At 38.9% G+C, this 19,028-nt stretch overlaps 1 protein-coding gene across 11 annotated transcripts in view; it reads right to left on the reverse strand.

Moving 5' to 3' along the window:
* The window catches only part of GRIP1 (glutamate receptor interacting protein 1), a 323,131-nt gene that overhangs the window by 2,879 nt on the left and 301,224 nt on the right, over nt 1-19,028 (reverse strand). For 6 of the 11 annotated variants that reach the window (XM_050325337.1, XM_050325342.1, XM_050325335.1 and 3 more), the window contains 9 exons: nt 18,764-18,908; nt 17,596-17,735; nt 17,230-17,418; nt 14,480-14,633; nt 12,209-12,409; nt 9,757-9,868; nt 9,568-9,612; nt 6,906-7,139; nt 80-226 (listed from right to left, as the gene is read on the reverse strand). In XM_050325337.1, coding sequence (XP_050181294.1) covers nt 80-226; nt 6,906-7,139; nt 9,568-9,612; nt 9,757-9,868; nt 12,209-12,409; nt 14,480-14,633; nt 17,230-17,418; nt 17,596-17,735; nt 18,764-18,908 — 1,367 coding nt within the window. Of the gene's footprint in view, nt 1-79; nt 227-6,905; nt 7,140-9,567; nt 9,613-9,756; nt 9,869-11,020; nt 12,410-14,479; nt 14,634-17,229; nt 17,419-17,595; nt 17,736-18,763; nt 18,909-19,028 lie in introns of those variants that run through there. The other 5 variants (XM_050325343.1, XM_050325334.1, XM_050325339.1 and 2 more) reach the window with 4 other exon arrangements.

The raw sequence follows: 19,028 nt of genomic DNA on the forward strand, positions 1-19,028 counted from the left end.
GTGGTCACAAATCTTTTTGCAAAGTAATCTGTATGTCATGTCCCTTTGTGCTAAACCTGTGTGGTGCCAGAAACATTACCTGTAAAAGTCTATCATATGGTTTTAAACCTCCCAGATCGCCAGGGCCAGCTGGTCGAATGTTTTTAACATATACTCCTTTCTCCAGTAAACCATCCGAGACACTGAATCCAAAGTCTTCTCCATCGGAGTCCTTGTACAAAGTTACCTGTGGAGGGGATGTGAAATGATGAGAAAGAAAAAAAAAGTTTGTCCCCAGATCTACAAACATAGGCTTTCTTCCTAGGATGGTTTTGCTGTTTTTTTTTTTTTTTTTTTTCTTTTCACATTAGAGTGATCACTTACCTACCATTTGGTACTTACAGTATTAAAGTTGTCCCCATTTGGACATTATGTTAATATTCTGAAGTTGTGTCAGGAGGTTTAGGTTGGATATTAGAAAAAGGTTCTTCACCCAGAGGGTGGCTGGGCACTGGAACAGGTCCCCAAAGGAGTGGTCACAGCACCAACCCTGACAGAATTCAGATGGTGTAATTCTGTGATTCTCAGAAGCCACCTTATTCAGGAATAAACAGCCCTTTTCACTTCTGCTTGTTGGTGGGAAATTTGTGGTATTTAGCCCACCTTTTTCTGGTGTAGTTTTTTTGAGTCTTAGTTTTTTGCTTCACCGTTCTCTAGCTGCCAGGATCTGAGTACAAGATAAGGTTTAGTTTTGCTTCAGGTATGAAGACCAAAAACTGGTTTTGTGTCTTCCAAAACTTCCAGAGGAAGTAAAGACCATTGGCACTGTAAACCCTAGACAGCCTGTTTTCGGCCAGGCAACGGTCCACCCTGTAAAGTCTAATCTCAAAAGCGCTCAGTATAGGAGTTATAATGCTATCTTTTAAGAAAGTACAGATAAGGCTCCTGAAAGAGCTTGCAGGCAGTGTTCTTGCATATAGCCATGAAGTGGTCATTCAAAAGCAGGAAACAGAAGTTAATAAAACTGTTAGGAGGAGGTTTTTCAAGTGTTCAGAAGGCAAGTCCTCACAGGTAGTTCTGTGAATTCGTCTATTTGACAGAAAAAGATAGAGACTTCAGAGGTAAGTGGCATGCTTAGGTTTTAATTTTTTCTTGCTTCTCCCTCACATCAGGAGTGCCAACCTATGCAAGTAAATTGTGTGAGTCAGGGGTGTACCATCTGCCTGACACTGATGGTGTGTGCACAGATACACTTGCACAGTCAAACTTTTATAGCTTTTACTGCTATAGCTTATGTCACCTTGGAATCAAAATACTGGTTTTACCATACCTTGACTGATAAAACCAATAACTTTAGGTCTTCCATAATTTTATAATGGCTTGGTACCAGTAATGCTCCATGTGCTGCATCTTCATGTGTGCCAGGCACCAAATTGCTTCCTGATGTTTCTGAATTGTGGAATCATTCAAATTAGAAGGTAACTTTGGAAGCCTCTATTCCAATCTCCTGCTCAAGGCAGGCCAAGACCAAATTCAGATCAGGCTGCTGAGGTCAGTATTTCATAGAAGGATGCCAAGGCACAGCAGTACAGGAGCACAGCACTAGTTGGTGCTACCTTAAGAAAGCTGCTGAGCTCCTTCCTTAACTGCCATTGTGAAACGGTAAGCAAGAAGAGATCAGGTTGTCTCAAAACAGGAGTAAAGGATTTGGGGGTTGGGTTTTTTCATGCTGTCTGCAGTTTTCTTGACTTTACTTGGCTTTAGGGGTATATAAGCAGTGTCTCAACTAGAGTGAAATCACACTCATTAGTAAGCTTGGTAGCTGTCCAGGGCAGCGATTGAGAAAACTTAGAACATGGGCTGCTGCTGCAGCATTAGCACTATTTTATCTGTAGACGTGGATGGTGCATTGTTGGGTTGCTGTGAAAACATCTGTATGTTGTGCTGTGGTGAGCACAAATATCCCTCACAGTATTCATGCCTTACTTTACATAGCTCATCCTCTATCCTTGTTTTTCTCCCTTTGGACAGCACTGCAAAGCAAAAAGCCACACCTCAAGTCCCCTTAACTAAACCAAAGGCTTTCTTCCTGCCACTGGGTATGAACTGTCCTTTTAAACTTCCTGGGGGCTGCGGTGTTTAGTTCTTTGCCTTCTATTCCGCAACCTTTCCCCCAAAGTAACTTCTTGCTGAACCTGTCATACATCCTCCATCTTAGCGTGAATTTTAGGAGTCAGTGGGCATTTCAGCTACTGAAAAACATATCTGCAAATTCAAAATAATTTACCATAGAATGATTTTAATTTGTATCAACAGCTACTATACCAGCAGGACTCTGGAGAAATTCTAGTAATTTGTTACGAACAGAGACTTTTGTTCGTGATATCAGAGCACATCTAACATGGCTTTGATGTGACATATATTTGAAGCTGCTACCAAAGTACTGTAAGGCCACCATTCTGCAAGATTGAAAAAAAAGATAAAGGAGGGAGATATATTTTATTGACAGATTTGTCTGCACTACCTGGCAGAAATTAATTAGCACTGGACTAAGACCCAAATTCTCTTCAAACAAGGTAAGTTTTTTCGCTCAGCATCACAAAGGATAGGAGTGTTTCAAGTTAAAGCTTTTTAAAGAAGCCTTGAAAAGTACATGTAAAAATGAACGACAGTGCCTAAGAGCAGAAGACTTAAAATACTCTGTACTTTTCTAGCACAGATGAACAATTTTCAAAAAGAAAAAACTTCCTCTTTCCACTTACTCCTTTTCCCTTTCCCCTTTTTTCAGGCACCGGAGTCAAGTGGAGCTGGATCCAGATCCAGATGAACTAGAAAAGCATATGAAACAGGGAACTCTATGAAGTCATCTAGACTGTATTCTTGTCCTAAGGCAGGATCAACTGCACCTAAGCCATCTCTGAGAGAGATTTATCTGCCCTGCTTTTAAAAATCTCTAGTGATGGAGACTCCACAGTCTATTAAAGTAATCCCTGCCACTGCTTCAGATGTTTTCCTTGGGTCTAAACTAAATCACCATTACTGAGGCTTAAACCTCTCTCCACAGAGAACGAGATCACTTTATTCTCTCTTTCCCTTCAGTGATGTGAAATAAGGGTTGTTTTACTGTGGACTCTGTTCAGATGCTCAAAATCTTTCTTTGATTGTCAGACCCCAAACTGGACACTATTCCAGTCCAGTCAAAACCTTCTCAAAGCCAAGCTGGAGTGGAGAATAATTCACCACAAATGGTAATTTCATTCATATGTTCTATGACAGTGTTGCTTTTTTCCCTGGTTTTTAGTGAGGGATCTATTAGCAAACAAAACACACAGATTCAGCTCTAGAGATCTATAGGAAGAGCTATTCAACATCTGCTCATCTTAACTTGTATCTTGTCTATAATAATGGACATGTCCACCTCATGAGACAAAAAATGTAGCCTTTAAAGTTATAAGGGGCATGAAAGTGGGAAGTTACTGCAATGGAGGGGGAAGAAAGGGGACAAGGAAGGGCACAGACTTGAGAATGATCATCCAACACATTTTATTGCCCCTCCACTTGTTCAGGTTGGACTTTCCTGACTTATATGGACTGAGCACTCTGGAAGGGAATTACTCATTGCCCCACAATCACATCTTTTATATTTCAAAATACTTTCTCATTTTTGTGGTTCTTCAGATGTACAGATCCTACATTTTTAAAAACTGTTTTCCTTATGGATATGACTTTGGTATATTTAACATGAGCTTAAAGAAACTGATACTTAAGGGATAAGGTAGGAATTTAACTTTGTTGCATGTTTGAGAGCTGTCACATTATTTAGATGGAAGCCATCTGCAGAGAACTTTCTTTTGGATTACAGGTTATCATTTTGGAGCTACTTCTTTTTAGGGTAGCAAATATTCTTCAAAGGAAGTCTCAGATAAAAGCTCTGCTATCTGAAATACTCAATTTTCATTTAATAATGGGTATGGGCAAAGCCCTACCACACAAGTTTCTCATCTTCACTTGCAGCAGCCCTGTCTGAAGGGAATATGGCTGCAGATAAGTCATGCAACACCTAAATCATGCTAGTTTATCTGTGCTGCTGATCATAACTCTTTGGAAGGTTTGATCTCAATAGCAAAATCTCCATTTGGGTGATTTGTTAGACTTTTAAATTTACATCAGGAGCCTAAGGGAAAAAGAAAGCTGAAATGGAAATTTAATTCATATTTAATAAGCAATTAAATAGTTACAAATTTAAAACAGAAGCTTACACATATTGAGTCTGTGTCTGTAACTCTTCTCCCTCTCAAATCTATGGGAAAATGCTTAATTTAAATTCATACATCTTGCATAGATCAGCTATTGAGATATTTTAACTGCCTGTAATTCTAGGTTAATGACTACTTGCAATAATAATATTGAAAAATTATCTGATCCTAGTGCATATTTTTGTCCTCAGAGGAATGTGTGCTCTATGAAACTTAAAAAATGGTCTGCTATGATTTTTAGAAAAATATTAATCTATATTATTACATAAGTAGATAAAATCAATTAAATTCATTCATTAAATTTGGATACTGATATAGCAATACACTATCCAACTAAATTACATGCTACTTATTAAACCATCTAGCACAAATGTTTGAAGAGATTTGTACCACTCGATCCCAGCTTCCTCAGGACAAAGACAGTTCAAATGCCCAACTGGTGAACGCAATGCCGTGAAGTAAGGAAGAGCAGTGAAGAACTCAGGTAAAGTTGCTGCACACTGAACTCTGACCTATGGAGCACACAGACCAGGAATACAGAATCACTGCACCGAGACAGAACAAAGGTACCTCCTCAAGAAACTGGGAAAGCTCAGCAGCACGTAGTCAAGTACATGATTGAAAATCTTGCCAAGGTAAATTTTAGGCAAGCTATGTCTTAGCTGTTATTTCAGAACAGTTTACACCATCAGAGTTTTCCAAAACTTCCTGTTTTTGTCAGTGGCCCAGCTAATTAAAGCATTTGCCTGCAGAGGGCAGAGCACATTTGCCAGCAAGCTGATACATAAAAAATACTTTTCAATCAAGGCATTTCCCTGACTGAAGTAATCCCTGTGGCATTGAAGCTCTTTTGGAAAACTATTATTGGACAAGCTGTCCATGAGAAGCAGTTATTAAACTAGAGGTCTACAGGTCTAATACAAAAATGAAGGAGAGAGAAAGTAACAGGCTCACTGCTACACAAGAACCAGTAAGAAAACTAGCAAGTAAGAACCAGCTAAGATGGGCATGAATACAAAAGCAGTCCATGCCAGCTGAGTTAACCTGCATGCGTGATCATAGGGGTAACAAGCCTACTTTGGGGAATCAGACCATAAGATCCAGTCACTAGTTTCTATTTTTCTTGAATGACTGCAAGGATTTGGAAAATCCTTGGTAGCAGTTCAACTTTTAGATTTTTAGAAAAGAAATTACTCTTTCCTGGGTGACAAAACAGACAGTAAAAGCAAACTCAACATGACTTCAGCAGACAGAAGAAGTGGGTATATTGTCTGAATGAAAACTGGGAATTACTAAAATGGAAGGTCAAAGCAATCTTAAAAATAGTGGCTTCAACTGAAGCCAGAGAAAGCTCAAGGACAGGGTATTTTTTACTGGTCAGGACTCTAAGAGCTCCTATCACAGAATACCACCGACTCATTAACAGAAATCTGATGACTCCTTTCCAGAAAAGGATTTATTTTAACAAGAAAGGCTGGGTTTATAATCCACAGGAGAAAACTTTGCCTTTGCTGAATGTGAACACACTATGAAATGTCTACTGGCATACTTTTGTTTTATATCTCACATTTATTCACTGCTCAGGAAAACTGAGCACAGTAACTAACTCCATTAATCACATCAAGCTGGAAATATGAATAGCTTAAAAACATTAAACACATCCTACTGATTCTTTACATGGGTGATGAATTAATTTACCATATATGAGATCAGTTCTCTACTACCTTCTGCAAACATTAATTTAGCCCATACTCAGTGAGTCCTTATCTTACTGAACTAAACTGAATGAACTACAAACTCAACTCAGTCAAATCTGCAGTGACTAGAAACCAAATCAGATCTCTTGAGAATGACCACATGTGATGTCTTAATGAAATTTCTCCATGCTTCTGCCTCCTCTCTGGAAAGATCTTAGACCTTTAATGGGAAGATGGGTGCAAGAAATGGGATGCTCATTCCCATCAAGGAGAACAGCATTATAATGTCCCTCAGAGTTTTGGAAACTGGTTCTGTTAAGGCCTCACTGGACCTGAGACTTAAACTTGCAGGGTGTTTGCTGTGCACATCTAAAGATACTTTATCCAGTACTTCCTTGGGTGCAGAGCCACTTCCATATCACCAGGTGATTTCAACAGACTTGAGCAGTGAAAAGCTGCATAGACTATTTATCCTTTGTAGAGCAAAGGAATTATAAAGCGAAAAGAAGCAATACCTAATTTGAAATAACATTCTATATTATGTACATCGAGTCTCATGTATTTGATTCAAAATGACTGTTAATTTGAAAAAAGACCAATGGGAGCCCCAAACCCTCATGAGTAATTTATAAGGAAATGTATTTTCTAAAAATTAAACTTTGCTTTCTTAATGAACACATTTTGCAGAGAAGAGTTATTGGTCTTGTCAATTCAAATTACCAGTGGATGTTCCTTTCGAAAGAGCAGTGCCTTTCGAGGATTTATTGTAAAATGAAATAGTAGACAAGGATGCATCTTATTTGTTTGCTTCTCCCCAGAAGGGTCTATCATTAATGTGCTTGTAAGAACATATGCATGGCCCCCAAATTATATCTGTGGAGTCATTATAAAAAGTGCTTACTGTGTTGCCACATAATTAGATTCCCTGTGCTGAATATATTATTTCAAAGTTGTCAGAAGAAAGATTACAGACCTTGTGTAACTCCACAGGAGTTGGTGACATGATTTCTTTCATTTCTTGCTTAAATTTTCTCAGCACCATGGACTTTCTCCCCACATCTGATGGCAATGTGTTGCTACGAGTAGCTTGACTGTAATGTGGCCTTACAGAACTTCTTTCCTGGAAGCTGGCTTGTCTTCCCAGCTGGTTACGAGGTTGTGGGTTTTCGTGATTCAAACTCATTGTACTTCCTGACATAATTGTGGCCTAGAGCATTAATGAACAGGTTAATTTGTAACAGAGAATGTGGGTTAAGTAAGTGGTTAATTCATAGCAGTAGGAAAAATGTCTCTATTCTTTGTTAGAACACAAACACTCAGGGCACAGCAAAAGGCAAGAGGATAGATGTTCAATCTGCTTGCAAGTCACTATAAAATAAAGGACCACAGCAAAACACAACAACAATATATGAACCCTATGGGCAAAAGTTTCCAGATGGCATTTCAAACTAAAATACTGAGCACTAGAATGGCTATGCTTGTAAGCTAGTCCCCTGGCAGACTGAAGAGTGTGTAGTGTAATTGCTTATTTTAAAAATATTTTACACATAAATAAAATCACATTTAAGTTGTGGCATAATTGCATTGGTTGGAACTGGAGCTATAGGAAGGCATTTAGAATTCAGACTGTGTGTGCAAGGTAAAAAAATGTGAGTCAGCAGAGTATGCAGGCAGCTCTAGAGTCATCATGGGCAGAGAGCATGCCCAGATACCACCCCAAGCCAGGGAAAACTCAGTGCAGGTAAGCTCACTGCCTGAAAAGAAACTTTGCATGACATGCATATTGCAAGAGTGACTGCCTTAGCTTAGTGCTAATATTGGCCTCTGTCTCACTGCTGGTTTTAATTTCAGTAAAAGCTAGCCTTCTGTTTGAGATGCGACAATACATGGAGCTTGGAGTCTTGAAACACTGTGATGGAATCACCTCATCCACTGTGTGGAACAGACTGACATGAAAAGTACCCATGCACAACAACGAGCCTCCTCCCTTGTGAGAGATTTTCTGCTCCTGGGAATGGGAGGCAAATGCACTTCAGCACAGAGGAGCCACTGCAGGGATAGGGTATGCGGAATTTCCTATTTATTATCTCTACTGATGGACAAGTGAAAAGGGAAATTTAAAGGCGAAAACCTGAACTCTGACTGGGACTGGATGCAGGCAGCCTGCTTGAAAATGAGAAGCAAAAAATAAGGGCAAAATAAGCAAGCAAATGTTTGGTTATGACTCTGGTGAGCATGTCCGTCACTCTTCTTTCTCCCAGCTCCAGCACTACTTTCACGATGAGATAATGGACTGTAGCCACAACAGTCTCTCTCGTCCTCAGTAATGACTGATATTACTGCCTGATGGAGCAAAAGCATCCAGAGGACTTGGCAAACAACAGTCTTCTTTGCTCTTTGGCTGAAGACCTTGAAATGAAAAATGATAAGGAGTCCTTGACTATGGAATGGCACTCCATAAAATAGAGGAATCGCCATTCTCAGCATCCTGTCATATTGAATGGGTCTGGCTTTCTTTTCAGAGCTGGGGGTTGTGCAATTAGGTGATGCTATAAATGGTACAACATCTACAGTTCTGAATTTCCCTTTTGTGAAAGGCTGAGGAAAATTCAATGTCTTGAAGTAACTGAATTCTGGTCAGCGTGAATGACATATTTCCCTTTTGGAATGATCTATTTACATATCCTTTTATTATATTCTGAGTACTGTAACTGCAAGAGAAGCCTGCAGTACTGAACCATATCTAACTATGGAATTAAACCAATATAACATTTTCTCCTACATTTCTCTGGTTTGCAATAACAAATATATGAGAATCACATTTTGCTACCCATACATGCAATACAAAAGCCATAAATCTGAGGAAATAAATTAATCTGAACTGAAAAACTTTCACCCAGTTACGCCTTTCACATTCCTCCTGGCTGCTAAAGGACTTTATGTAACATAAAAATGAAAATGAGATTCTGCCAGTTTTGCAGCTCTGGGAATTTAAAAGAACATAAAAGAAAATATTTTAGGACCTTTTATTCCATAGCTCTAAGTGGCAGTATAATCTCAATTGTTCTGATTAGACAACTTAGAGAAAAGATGATTATAAAAATAAAGACTCAAAGTTACTCTGTTTCCTTCCTCCTCTGCCCCCATCACTATCTAACACAAAGCATGGTTAGATTTGCAATCAACTTCAAAATGAAATGTAAAAATTTGTTACATAGTGAAGCAATCGCTGTATAATGAACATTTTTCACATTCGGCAGCTTCTCTTTTTTTTCAGAGTGGTAAGATTATGGGTAAACATTTTGAAAAGCTGATTTTCTTTTATGTTCATCTTAATCAAATTAAGTTTCAATTTAAAAGACGACCTACAACATGCTAAGAAAAGCTGCATGAAGCGTCTGTCAGAAAACGGAATGCATAGCTGCAGGAAGGTTATGCTCACTTAAGAATGTCTGTGCCGTTTGCTGCCTGTGCAGACAGCATCGATGATTATGCACAGCAGAAGCTGCAAGTCAAAAGCACTGGGGTGAACATGTTTATACAATTTTGGTTGCATTGTACAAAAGAAAACAGCTCTGGTTAGGGGCAGGGGAGGCAGCTGCACAAGCAAAAATATAAAGGTAAAGGGTAGGTACCAAGAGAGTCATGTTTCTCAAACACAGACGCCTGTCAGCCTTGTCCTGTGGAGAGGGGTTAAAGCTTTTAAATGAATTGATGTGATTAGTGCAACTTAAAAGAAAAAAGGAGAAAATAAAATGAATGTCAACCAAACCAAAACCATTATATTTCTCTATAATTGGAAAGAAAGGTTAAGATTGTTCTACCTCTAGTTCCCTCAGAATTCCTGACTGGCCACAGGTCTCTAAATCCTCCAGAGCCTGAGACCAGAAATTTTCCTCCTGGTCAGCCTCGGTGTTATCATGGGTACCTGTGAAGCTAGATTTACAATGAGAAGTTAAAAAAAAGTGGACTTTTTTTTCCCTCTAAAAATATATATTATACACGTGCCTTGCCACAGATTGCAACTTGAACGACAGAACGTTACGCAGGAGAGTGGGGAAGAGTCGCTGATCAGGAGAGGCCGGATGGACATGCAGAGCACATGACAGACAAGCCTTCTCATAACCTGGCAGTCACTAGCAGCTGGCAGGATCTGAGCAGCGAGTTGTTCAGTAAGGAGATAAATGGATTCCAAGAACAATTCAATACACATTTTTACTAGATTGAAACTGGGACCTCCCTATGCAAAGTAATGAATCAACCAGTAGCTGTGTGCAGAGCTGCTCCGTGCAACAAATATTTGCAGTAAAAGCTTTCAGCTTCACAGACTTCTCCCAGGCAATATGGAAAGAGTCCTCATTTTTTCAGTGTTTTGCCAAAGAGGGATGGTGGTGCTTTTTACCTGATTCCTTCAGCCTAAGCTGCATTTATCATTATCATTTAAGCCACCTGACTGCCATAATATAAATTGTTCCAATCATTTCATACATGAACACAGAGAAACTTTCAGGGATGCAACTGTCTTGCATGGAAACTTAGGTCTCTGGTGTTTCATAAATGCACCAAAACCTTATTACAAGCACTCTTAAGCAAATGTTGGTGACAGCAACGCTTAGGGAAGTTGCTCAGCAAGTGAGGTCTGATAAAAAATGCCAACTCTGGGCTGCAGTGTACGTGTGCATATGGGTGAAGAAGCAGGATTTTTTTTCTGGCAAGGGGAAGCAGCTCAATAAAGGTTCACACAAGCATCAGAGCTGCTGCATGGGAGAGGGCTGATTATGTGAAAAGGCACAGGGGAAGAAGGATGAGGAAGGAAGGAATGACAATTCGCCCTTTTGGTGGCAGCAAGCTGTTACTTTGGAGCAGCTGCCCATGGATTGCAGCTAGTGGTGCTAAACAGCACATAAACAGAGCAAACACTATTATGGAAGCATCTGAGGCCTTGCTTGACAAACAACGTGTTACTGAGAATAGCATGAATGTAACTCTGTTTACAGAATAGCTTTTAAATAGAACAATTGCCCAGCACAAGGGACAACAGCTTGAATGCTTCACACACAATACTCTGCCTCAGAGATGCTTTCTTACAGCTACAGTCAGTCAAGCAGACAATGGTCAGCCATTTCAATCTCTTATTGCAATGATTCTTCACCTAGCATCAGTGTCTCTTCTAAGATATTGCAATAGATACAGCAATGGTGAGAATACCTACTCAGATCACAGATGCAATTCCTCCCAGGCAAGATAAGAAAGTATTTAAAACATGATTTTAGAAAGATCCTTGACTTGTGAAATGAGCTCTTTCAATAAATCTAAGTATTTTGTTCAATAGTGAATGTTGAATGTAGACTAATTTATCCATTACAATATCTCTTGTTACACTGCACACTATCAAATGGAACTTGAGCTAATGAACATGATAATTTGAAGCAATTGTCTGTGACAGCAAGTCTGGATTTCCTAGAACTGGAGGTCCATTTCTTCTCTGACTTCTGTGAAATTTGAAATCATTATGCCTGTACATCTGGACCTCTTAGCTGAAGCAATTTCTTCTTCTGCTCTCTCCTCCTCTTTTGCCCTTTTTCTGAGGCTTGTCACCTGGTGTGTGAAATCACAACTTTTGCATCTTCATTACAGCCACACGAGTAATTTGTAGCTGAGCCACTGCACTAAAAAAACAGAGAAGGTACCAAAATAATTTCTCCTCTAAATGGCCTTTTTATCTGAAACCGGAGAGATTGATTTTGTCACATGATATATTGTTTGACCTATAATGAATATATTTGGTTTTCTGATGCTTATTCAAAGAGCCATCAGAAGGCTGAAGGAAATGTAGTAGGACAGATAATAACGACATCAGTGTCTATGATTTGGTTCCTATTGCCATATGAGAGACAATTTTTTTATTTTTTTATTTTTTTTTAAATCAGAAGGAGATAGGATGTCCTAGGACCTGGCAGACTCATTCCTGTAAGTATTGTTTTAATGTGTAAAACATTATCTCTGGAGCAGGAACTGCAACAGGCTTGTCCTAACCTGCCAGTGATAGGCAGACACCAGGCTACCCAGCGGTTTAAGCTCTCTGGTTTCATTTGCTTGCCCACTGAAATTTCATTGTCCCTCAACAGCATGTTAATGTGGTGTTTTCTGGTTTAACCCTGTTTTTCTCAGTTCAACTGTTCTTCCTTGCTTTCTCTCTCCTCTCATGCCCCCCTGCCACCCATCTCTGCCTCAGCCCAGCTGGATCTCACTTTTGTTCACTTTTTGTTTTCCTACCTGGAAGTATTCCACTCTTCCAGTTGTCCCCCACCTTTCCTTTGCCCTCCAGAGGCACCTTTCCACATCTTTCCCTCTTTCTTCGTGCTCCTGGTGCTCTCTCCACCTGATCTTTCTACAGAAGTTTGCTTTAAATGGTTTTCTTGATTCTCTCCCGATGTCTCAGTCTCCTTCGGTTGCCACATATTCTTCGACGCTGTGCTACACAAAATAAAGGTAAGAAAAAATTACTTTCTAGTGTTAACGAAGAAAATAATTTGCCTAGCTAGAACTAGAAGAGGTGCTTTTCTGGGGATCCTTGTAACAGGCTGGAAGAACAGATGTGCTCTTCTCAAACAGTCCAGCACTTGGTATAGGAACACCATCAGGCGTGGCACAATCCATTTTACAGATACAGAATTAAAATAATCATTATTTTAATTTTTACTGTATATCTCAGGAGTAAGTCCCATTGACAAATAGAACAAGACTCTTTAATGTGCATACTTTCTGCTGAACAGTGCCTTAAAATGGTAATAGAAAACATGCTTTTGATTTCTAAGTTCTGTATTTTACAATCCAGCTTCCTGATTCACCACTCATCAGCTTTTTCAGCCCATTACTCACATAGCTGCAAAACAGTAGGTTTTCTGGAATCTGTGGCTGTATCTCATTTGAGAAACAAAACATGGGGTTTAATTGGAAATAAAGATGCTGCTATTAAAGACATTAGGTTAACAAGAATGGGCAGTATGAGAAAAGCTATTTTAATTTCCTTTAGTGAACACTGTCCACTGCTAGCATATGAAAACTTTTAGTGTGGTTCTGGCCAGTAGGTACCAAAGGAACTGGATATGGACTAAGAGTTCATGCTTGTCCAGATCTTAGCTATCATTCTTGCCAAGCTTGTCTCTGGAGAAAATGCCACTGAGCAATTAGCTGTATCAGAGGATTTGTCACTCAGATTCTGAAAGCAGCACCTAAACTTTGCCTTGATTTGTATTTCAAAGGTTACAGAGTGGACCTTATGGATTTATTTATCCAGTATGTTTCTGTGGGCACTAGAAAGGTTTTCTTTAGTACTCAACTTTAATTTTCACAGATTGGGATTTTAGGCTCTTTGTGCTGGTACACCAAGAAAGTGTATTTCTCATGAAGGACATGCATGTCTGCAGGTCTTGAGTATGGGTACAAAAAGCACAGAAATCTCTCTAACTGTGATGCATGTCTTCCCACATGTGAGGAAGAACTGATTTTTATCAGGAATTACTCAAGCTTCTGCAGTGGTTCCACTAATGATCAACCTTAGAATAGAAAAATAAGAGACATTTGGGTCTTCCACTATCTCCAAGAATTGTCAAGTAAGAATTTGTCCCTCAGGAAGTTCTTTTGTCTGCAGAGAAATTAACTGAAAAGGAGATTTACTTCTCTGAAGAGGAGGAATAAATGCATGGCAAAGTACCATAGCTTTGGACAAGACATTTCTACCTGGATCACTTTTTTCTCCTACTGAATCACTGTGGATGTCTCAAGCATTTATGGAAGAAGAATTCTTGCTTCTTTGCCCAAACCAAAATGAATTTTTATGGAAGACATGAGATTAACATGCCAGTTGTCTTTAACCACATTATTTGTAGGTTTATTTCTGTGGAGTGGAAAACAGATCAGACTTTTTGTGAAGCTTGCCCAGGGAAACGCCCTAAATTTTTGTTTGTTTAAGAGATAAATACTGTGTTTTTTTAGGCTGAAATAAAATAAATATATGCCTTGGTTTTGGCATCATAATCCTCCATAAAGATCACTAATCTACCCTAATAAGTTTCATGAAGTACACTGTATCTCATATTTAAAAGAAGAGCTCTTAACAGCTTCATTAGAAAAACATAATTTCATTCCAGCAGTTAACTGTTAAAACTGGGTCACTGATGCAGATCTGCACTTAAAACATATCTATTTACATCTCTGATTCAAGCTGACAGTTCCGTTATGTGTCCATTCATTTCCTGAAGGTGATAGAGGCAGTACTGGTGAGCAGTGTATCAGTGGGAATTGGATAAGGCTGTTCAGCAAATTTTACCATATGCCACAACCTCCACACACCACAGCACAAAATCAGAGAGCATTCTCAGTTACAAGGGACCCACAGGGATCTTCAAAGTCCAACTCTTCAGTGAATGGCCCACACAGGGATTGAGCCCACAACCTTGGCATTATTATCACCATGCTCTAACCAGCTGACCTAATCTAAGGGTTGATGCAAATCAGAAAACAGAAACTCATATGGGAACTTACTTGCTTGCTGTAGGTCGATCCCATTCCTCATCACCCAGTCCTGTATCATGAAATGGGTGGTTTCGTGGTTTGCTTGGAGGGGACAAACTAGTCTGTTTAGGACTCCTCCATTCATAGGCATTGAAGTTGTATCCTGAAGCCTGATAGGTGTGTCCTAAAAAGATGAATTCTATATTTACAGCACTGCATATGTTGTAATGACAGAAAAGCACATTTATGAAGCTGGGTTCTCTAGAACTTGTGGATTCATTATTGTTACCTTTTTTTGTTCTTGCAGTTGTAGTCAAATTATTTATGACCTGAATTTTGTCTGGAGTTAGGTGTGCTCTAGAGCTTCTCCTGTGAAAGTCCACTGAAAGCAGAACCTTAAATATATCTAACACTGTTCTCCTACTGTTTATGTCTCAGCTGCTTCTATGTTTAGTTCTAGACATTGCCACAATTTATCAATTTGACATCCTAGACTGAATACTAGTGAATATATCACGTTATGGATGTGTTAAATGTGTTAACAAGGTCATATGCAACATGCCCAAAATTAAAGCTAAGTTATTATGAAAAATATGCTTTAGATTTATTGGGAAAAAAAAAAGAGCTTTCAAAGATGCATAAAAAAATTTCATGAACCTGACTTTTCACATAACCTTTTTACTAGGGCTCTGAGAGTTCATAAAAGGTCTGTCTCACAATGAGTACACATTCCCAGGACAAATACAGCCCTGGAAAGCTCACCTTGCAGAAAGCCTTTTCTCTATCACCCATTTCCAAATATCTGAAGGCTGTGTAAGTGGCATTAGATGGCCTTTGTACCTGAAGAGTTTATTTCTGGGTGCTTTTATCATATATGCAAAGCAGGTATTACTTCAACGGTATTTCTTTAACGGAACTAGATATACTTTGAATTCCAAGTAGGAACCAGCTTTCCAGTGATGTATCAAGAACACACGGATCAACTGGTCACAAGCTGATCCTGCTCTGGTACGTAAAATCCATTATGGTAGAGCTGAATATTATATATATATAATATTCTTCATATTGATATACTCCTTTTCTAGCTCTATAGTTGCTGGTTTTTGATATGCATATTGGATTAGAAAGTTCTATTTTGTTGATGACTGACAACTATCACTGCTGCCACTCCTCTAAAGAGGGTAATTTGCTTCTATAAATCAATCTACACCTGTCTCCCTCAAATCCTGTGTAACTATAGAGTTGTATGTATTTTCCAGCTAACTGGCAGACATTGACATACTCCCAGATTCTGGGAAGGGTTTTGGTTGCAAAGATGTGACTGCTGTGAGGGGTAGGCTCCAGATTAGTAATGCAGACACATAAGACAAAGGTACAAAACGGGGTATTAATTCAAGGAGAGAAAAGATAGCTCACCAGCATTAAATTGGCAACTAATAGGATAACGCACTATCTGGTGCTCCAGAAACACACCCCAAACTCCTCAATTTTCTCATCCTGTGCTTATTGCCAAGAAAAGTCTGGAGAAAAGCCAAACTCAGTTTGATGGGCCAAGACAGAATGAACTTTAATAGAAATGTGAGCCACCACCACAGCAAGGGATAAAGGCACAAATCTGTTTACTCTCAGGTTGTTTAGCAGAAGTACCACGTATCCAGCCAAGTCTGGGTTGATTTTTTCAAGGGAGTTAAAAAAAAAAAAAAATCTGCTTTGAGATACTGGTTTAGTTTTGGCACGGCATCTGAATCACCAGGACTTTGGAAAGCATTCTGGGCCTCAATCCTTTCCACAGTTGAACAATTTGCTCCAAATATCATCAATTCACCCAGGAAATGAGAATTACCATTCTGGCACATTTTCAGCAATATTTCTCCTTAGAACTTGAAAATATCAGAAGAAAATCTAACATGACAGATTTTGAGATACTGACCAACACAGTTAAAAACAGAAAAGGGGAAAAATTCATCCAAACTAACTCCAGTGACAAAATGATTTGAGCTAAGGATCTACTTGTTTGAATAACTGCCAGGTGGTGGGAATACATGCTTTACTATGGAAATAAACATTTTTAAAGAGTCAAATAAAACACTGAAGCTGCGTGTAAGTTATTTTTCTTGTTATCAAGAATATTACAAGATGTCTGTATCCCTCACTGCCTAAACTTCTGTTACAAATTGAGATTATTTAAAAACTTATCTAAAACAATAGTCAAACAGAAGTAGAAAAAGTATCATTATGGAAAATCATGTTTTTAAATGGAATGATTGTTTTCAACAGCTGAAAGTTAGATGTCAATACTGCAGGAATGAGGAAATAGCAAAAGATTTACCAATCAGAAGCAATGACTCATGTTCCCCTTCATCAGTTTATAATAAATCTGTTGGCATGCAGAAATTACTGCATACAGGCATCAAATTCATGAACATCTCCAGAGTGTTTTGTGCCTTGCATTGATCTGACTTTGAAGGATAAACTCATTTAGTTGTGGATGAGCTATGGACCGGGTTATTCAGATGGCAGCAAAGCTAACAAAAGCCTGTTAATGTATTGATAAATGCTTTGTAACACATCACATCTCAATGAAAGAGGAAATCTGAGGCCAGCCAAGTACAAGAAATCATGCTGCCTGGTGAGGTGTGTGGTCATAATGAGACAGCAGCACATTACAAAGTACAGGGATTAAAGTTAGTACAGATAAAAAGTTCTCTTTAGGGCAAAGGAAGGTCAACCATGAAGGCAATAACTCCTACTTTAAATGTCAACTGCATTCTTTATAGTACCTTGATTTCCAAAGCTGGTATCAATACCAGAGCCATCCCATGACTCTACTGCGCTGTCAACACTTGGGACTGTAGTGGAATAGACGTCCGAGAGCATGCCAGATTTCTGTGCAGCAGAGGTTTCATCTTCAGCATCACTCAGTTCACTCATGTGACCCACAGGGACAGAAAATTTCTTGGGACTGGTAGCTGAATAGATTTAAAAAAAAAGGAAAAAGGGCTAGTGGTGGTTGTTGCTTTACTGCAGTTCTAAGAATCTGCTTTTTATTACTGACACAATACTTTTCCATAGATGGCTTAAATGCTTGTTAATCTGTAATAACCCACGCATTAAGGATCACTGATGGTACCCTTGGCCACACTCACCATCTGTTTGCTTCTTGATTTTCAAGGTGACAGTTTCTCCTGCCATCTGTAATAAATGAATGGCTTCACTCAAAGGTTTTCCTTTCAGACTGCTACTATTTATGGCAAGGATTCTGTCTCCTATGTGAATTGCTCCAGTCCTACAATAAGGGAGAAGGAAAACACTGAGAAGAGAGCATAAAAAGCAACAAAGGCAATTTCTTTGCATATTTGGAGCATGAAAGCCTCACCTCCCTTCCTTTCTTTTTGCTTTTATAGCTGTGTTAGAGTAATTCTTTTGTTGGGAATGCTTAAAGCAAGTCACCTTTGTTGTAGTGACAATAGCAGAGCTGAGGCATGAAGATGTGGATTTCTGTTACTGAGACAGTTGAGTTAATCACCTGTAGATGATATTCATTGCAGCCCACCTGTTTAAGAGCAACCTCAGACAGCTCAGTAAGCTCTGAAATGAGTCAAGTTTATAAAAGTCTCACAACATAACAAATAAAAGCGTTGTGAGCAAGTAACCAGCTATTTCAACAATGTGGCTTTCAGGATGGGTCAATCAAGAGAAGAAAATAAATTATTTTTGTGTAAATGCACTGTTCATAGTATCATGTGTACTGTAAGTTCTCTCTGAAACTACCACCAAAGGTGCCAGTTTGAATGACTCAACCAATCTCAGAAATAACAGGTGATAGAAAACCTTACCATTTTCATTATTCTCTATCCCTTACCTTAAGGAGCACTTCTGCTCCTCTGATAATGCTTGCTATGGTGTATGAAAGTGCACATACAGACTGCAGTGGCAGATAAGTAGATGACAAGTTCAGATAGACACATGAGGTGCTTTCCTTATCATACTGTACAAGGCTATTGGTTTTAAAAGGCTGCTAAAATGTTCCTGTGGCTGACCAGTTTGACTGATTAGTATTTCCTTGGTGATTTACAATAAGAATTGCAATTCTCTGCTCTGCCTTGTACAGTATATACAAGTACATCCCGTTAAGATATCGCTCATGCTCCTGAGCTTGGCAACGATCAAAAAACAAGAGTAAAAAGATTATAAAGTCAGATTTGGAGAATTATCAAAAAAATAAACTTCTAAGCTATAAAAATTAGCATCTTCAGATAAACAAAACAAATCCTTATCTTGAAACATTAAAAAATAATTTGTTTTCCAATTTACCTTTCAGCTAATCCTCCTTTTGTAAGGCTGGAAATTATTATGGGGTCAAAGGGCTCTTCAGTACCAGAGATTGTGATTCCAAGAGGCCCACCATAGCGCTTGAGCTCAACAGTATAAATAATTGCTCCAGAGCTCTCCTGTTCATCTGCAATAAATGCCAAGGGGATGCAATTGGTTTCTTATGAAAGAGGGAATGAAAAATATAGCACATTCAGTCTAGTGACTGGTAATCAGACAACATTTTCAAAGGATTAAATTTCAGATA

Source organism: Myiozetetes cayanensis, unplaced genomic scaffold (genome assembly GCF_022539395.1).
Source record: "Myiozetetes cayanensis isolate MyiCay16 unplaced genomic scaffold, myiCay2020 scf3, whole genome shotgun sequence".
In the NCBI taxonomy this organism is placed as follows: domain Eukaryota; kingdom Metazoa; phylum Chordata; class Aves; order Passeriformes; family Tyrannidae; genus Myiozetetes; species Myiozetetes cayanensis.